We start from the raw sequence: 1,664 nt of genomic DNA, 5'->3' as shown, positions 1-1,664 counted from the left end.
CTCGCGGTCGAAGAGCAGGACGTTCTCCGGTTTGATGTCCCGGTGCACCAGGCTCTTGCTGTGCATGTAGTCGAGGGCCAGGCCCAGCTGCTGCACGCAGCGCTTCACCAGCTCCTCGGGGAGCCCCACCTGTGGGCACGGGGACACAGCGTCAGCCACCCGCCACCAAACCCTGTGGGGCTCCCACCCAGCTCGGGGACCACCATATCCCTATGTCGTTACGCATCCGACATGGTTGCGGCCGCTTTTGTCTGGGGTGCTCACTGTATCGGGGACACAGGTGGTGGGTGATGGGTCTCAGGACCTCCAGGGGATGGGTGATGGGTCCCAGGCCACCCATGGGATGGGTGATGGGTCCCAGGCCACCCAGGGGATGGGTGACGGGTCTCAGGCCACCTATGGGATGGGTGATGGGTCCTAGGACACCCAAGGGATGGGTGATGGGTCTCAGGACCTTCAAGGAATGGGTGATGGGTCCCAGGCCACCCAAGGGATGGGTGACGGGTCTCAGGCCACCTATGGGATGGGTGATGGGTCCTAGGACACCCAAGGGATGGGTGATGGGTCTCAGGACCTTCAGGGAATGGGTGATGGGTCCCAGGCCACCCAAGGGATGGGTGATGGGTCCCCAGCCACCCTAGGGATGGGTGATGAGTCACAGGCCACCCTAGGGAGGGATGACAGATCCCAAGACTTGCCTGTAGGTGCTTGTGGTCAGGGCTGACCCATACAGAGATGCCCGGTCCCCATGCATGGGGCCGCCTCCCACATGGCCACGGAAGCACAGGGGCAGCTCTGCTCAGTGCCCTGGGGATGCTGATCTCCACCAGCCCCCCACCCCAAAAGGGCTCCCATGGGAGGGGCAGGGGGTCCCACCTGCGGCGGGATGATGTCGAAGAGGTCCCCACCGGGGGCATACTCCTGAGCGAAGACGTAGCAGTCCTCGGTCTCGAAGACCACGTCGAAGACTTTGATGATGAAGGGGCTGGAGGAGAGCGTGTTGGTGATGCTGAACTCCCGCAGGAAGTTCTTCAGCTTGGTCTTGCTCTTGTTGACGAATTTCAGGGCCATCTTGGTGCCTGCGGTGGGCAGGGGGTGGAAGTGAGCCTGGGGCACGGTTGGGACATGCCGGGCACCTGGCTCCCAGCACGGCCACGGGCCCTGCACCCCCTTCCCTGCTCCCCTCACCTGTGCTTTTGTGGGACACCAGGTCCACCTTGCCGTAGGTGCCCTTGCCGAGCTCGCGGATGAGGTCGTAGTGCTTGCTGATGTCGGTGCCCGAGAGGGTGCGGATGGCCAGGGACTGCATGTCCTCGGTGATGAGGGGCACCCCGCAGCAGGCCAGCTTGCGCGACGGCTCTTGCTCAATCGAACCCACACTCATGGCTGTGCTGCAAGGCAGAGGCGCATCACCGCTTTCGGTGGGTGCTGCAAAGCCACCGCGCCCCATCCCATCCCATGCCATCCCATCCCTTCCCTTCCCATGTCATGTCATGTCATGCCATGCCATGCCATGCCATGCCATGCCATGCCATGCCATGCCATGCCATCCCATCCTGTCCCATCCCATCCCCATCCCCAACCCTATCCCATCCCCATCCCCATCCCCATCCCGTCCCATCCCATCCCATCCCATCCCATCCCATCCCATCCCATCCCATCCC

At 63.3% G+C, this 1,664-nt stretch overlaps 1 protein-coding gene across 1 annotated transcript in view; it reads right to left on the bottom strand.

The window, feature by feature from the left end:
* LOC104121964 (serine/threonine-protein kinase SBK1) overlaps positions 1 to 1,465 on the bottom strand; it is a 26,457-nt gene extending 24,992 nt beyond the window's left edge. Inside the window, exons 1-3 of the mRNA XM_035889656.1 lie at positions 1,189 to 1,465; positions 877 to 1,079; positions 6 to 129 (exon numbers count right to left, since the gene is read on the bottom strand). Of these exons, the coding sequence (XP_035745549.1) occupies positions 6 to 129; positions 877 to 1,079; positions 1,189 to 1,465 (604 nt within the window). The remainder of the gene's footprint in view (positions 1 to 5; positions 130 to 876; positions 1,080 to 1,188) is intronic.
* Between the last annotated feature and the right edge of the window lie 199 nt (positions 1,466 to 1,664).

Source organism: Egretta garzetta, unplaced genomic scaffold (assembly GCF_000687185.1).
Source record: "Egretta garzetta isolate BGI_Z169 unplaced genomic scaffold, ASM68718v1 scaffold372, whole genome shotgun sequence".
Taxonomy (NCBI): Eukaryota; Metazoa; Chordata; class Aves; order Pelecaniformes; family Ardeidae; genus Egretta; species Egretta garzetta.
Note: the sequence above shows the minus strand (reverse complement) of the source record. Positions and strands in the feature narration are given on the sequence as shown.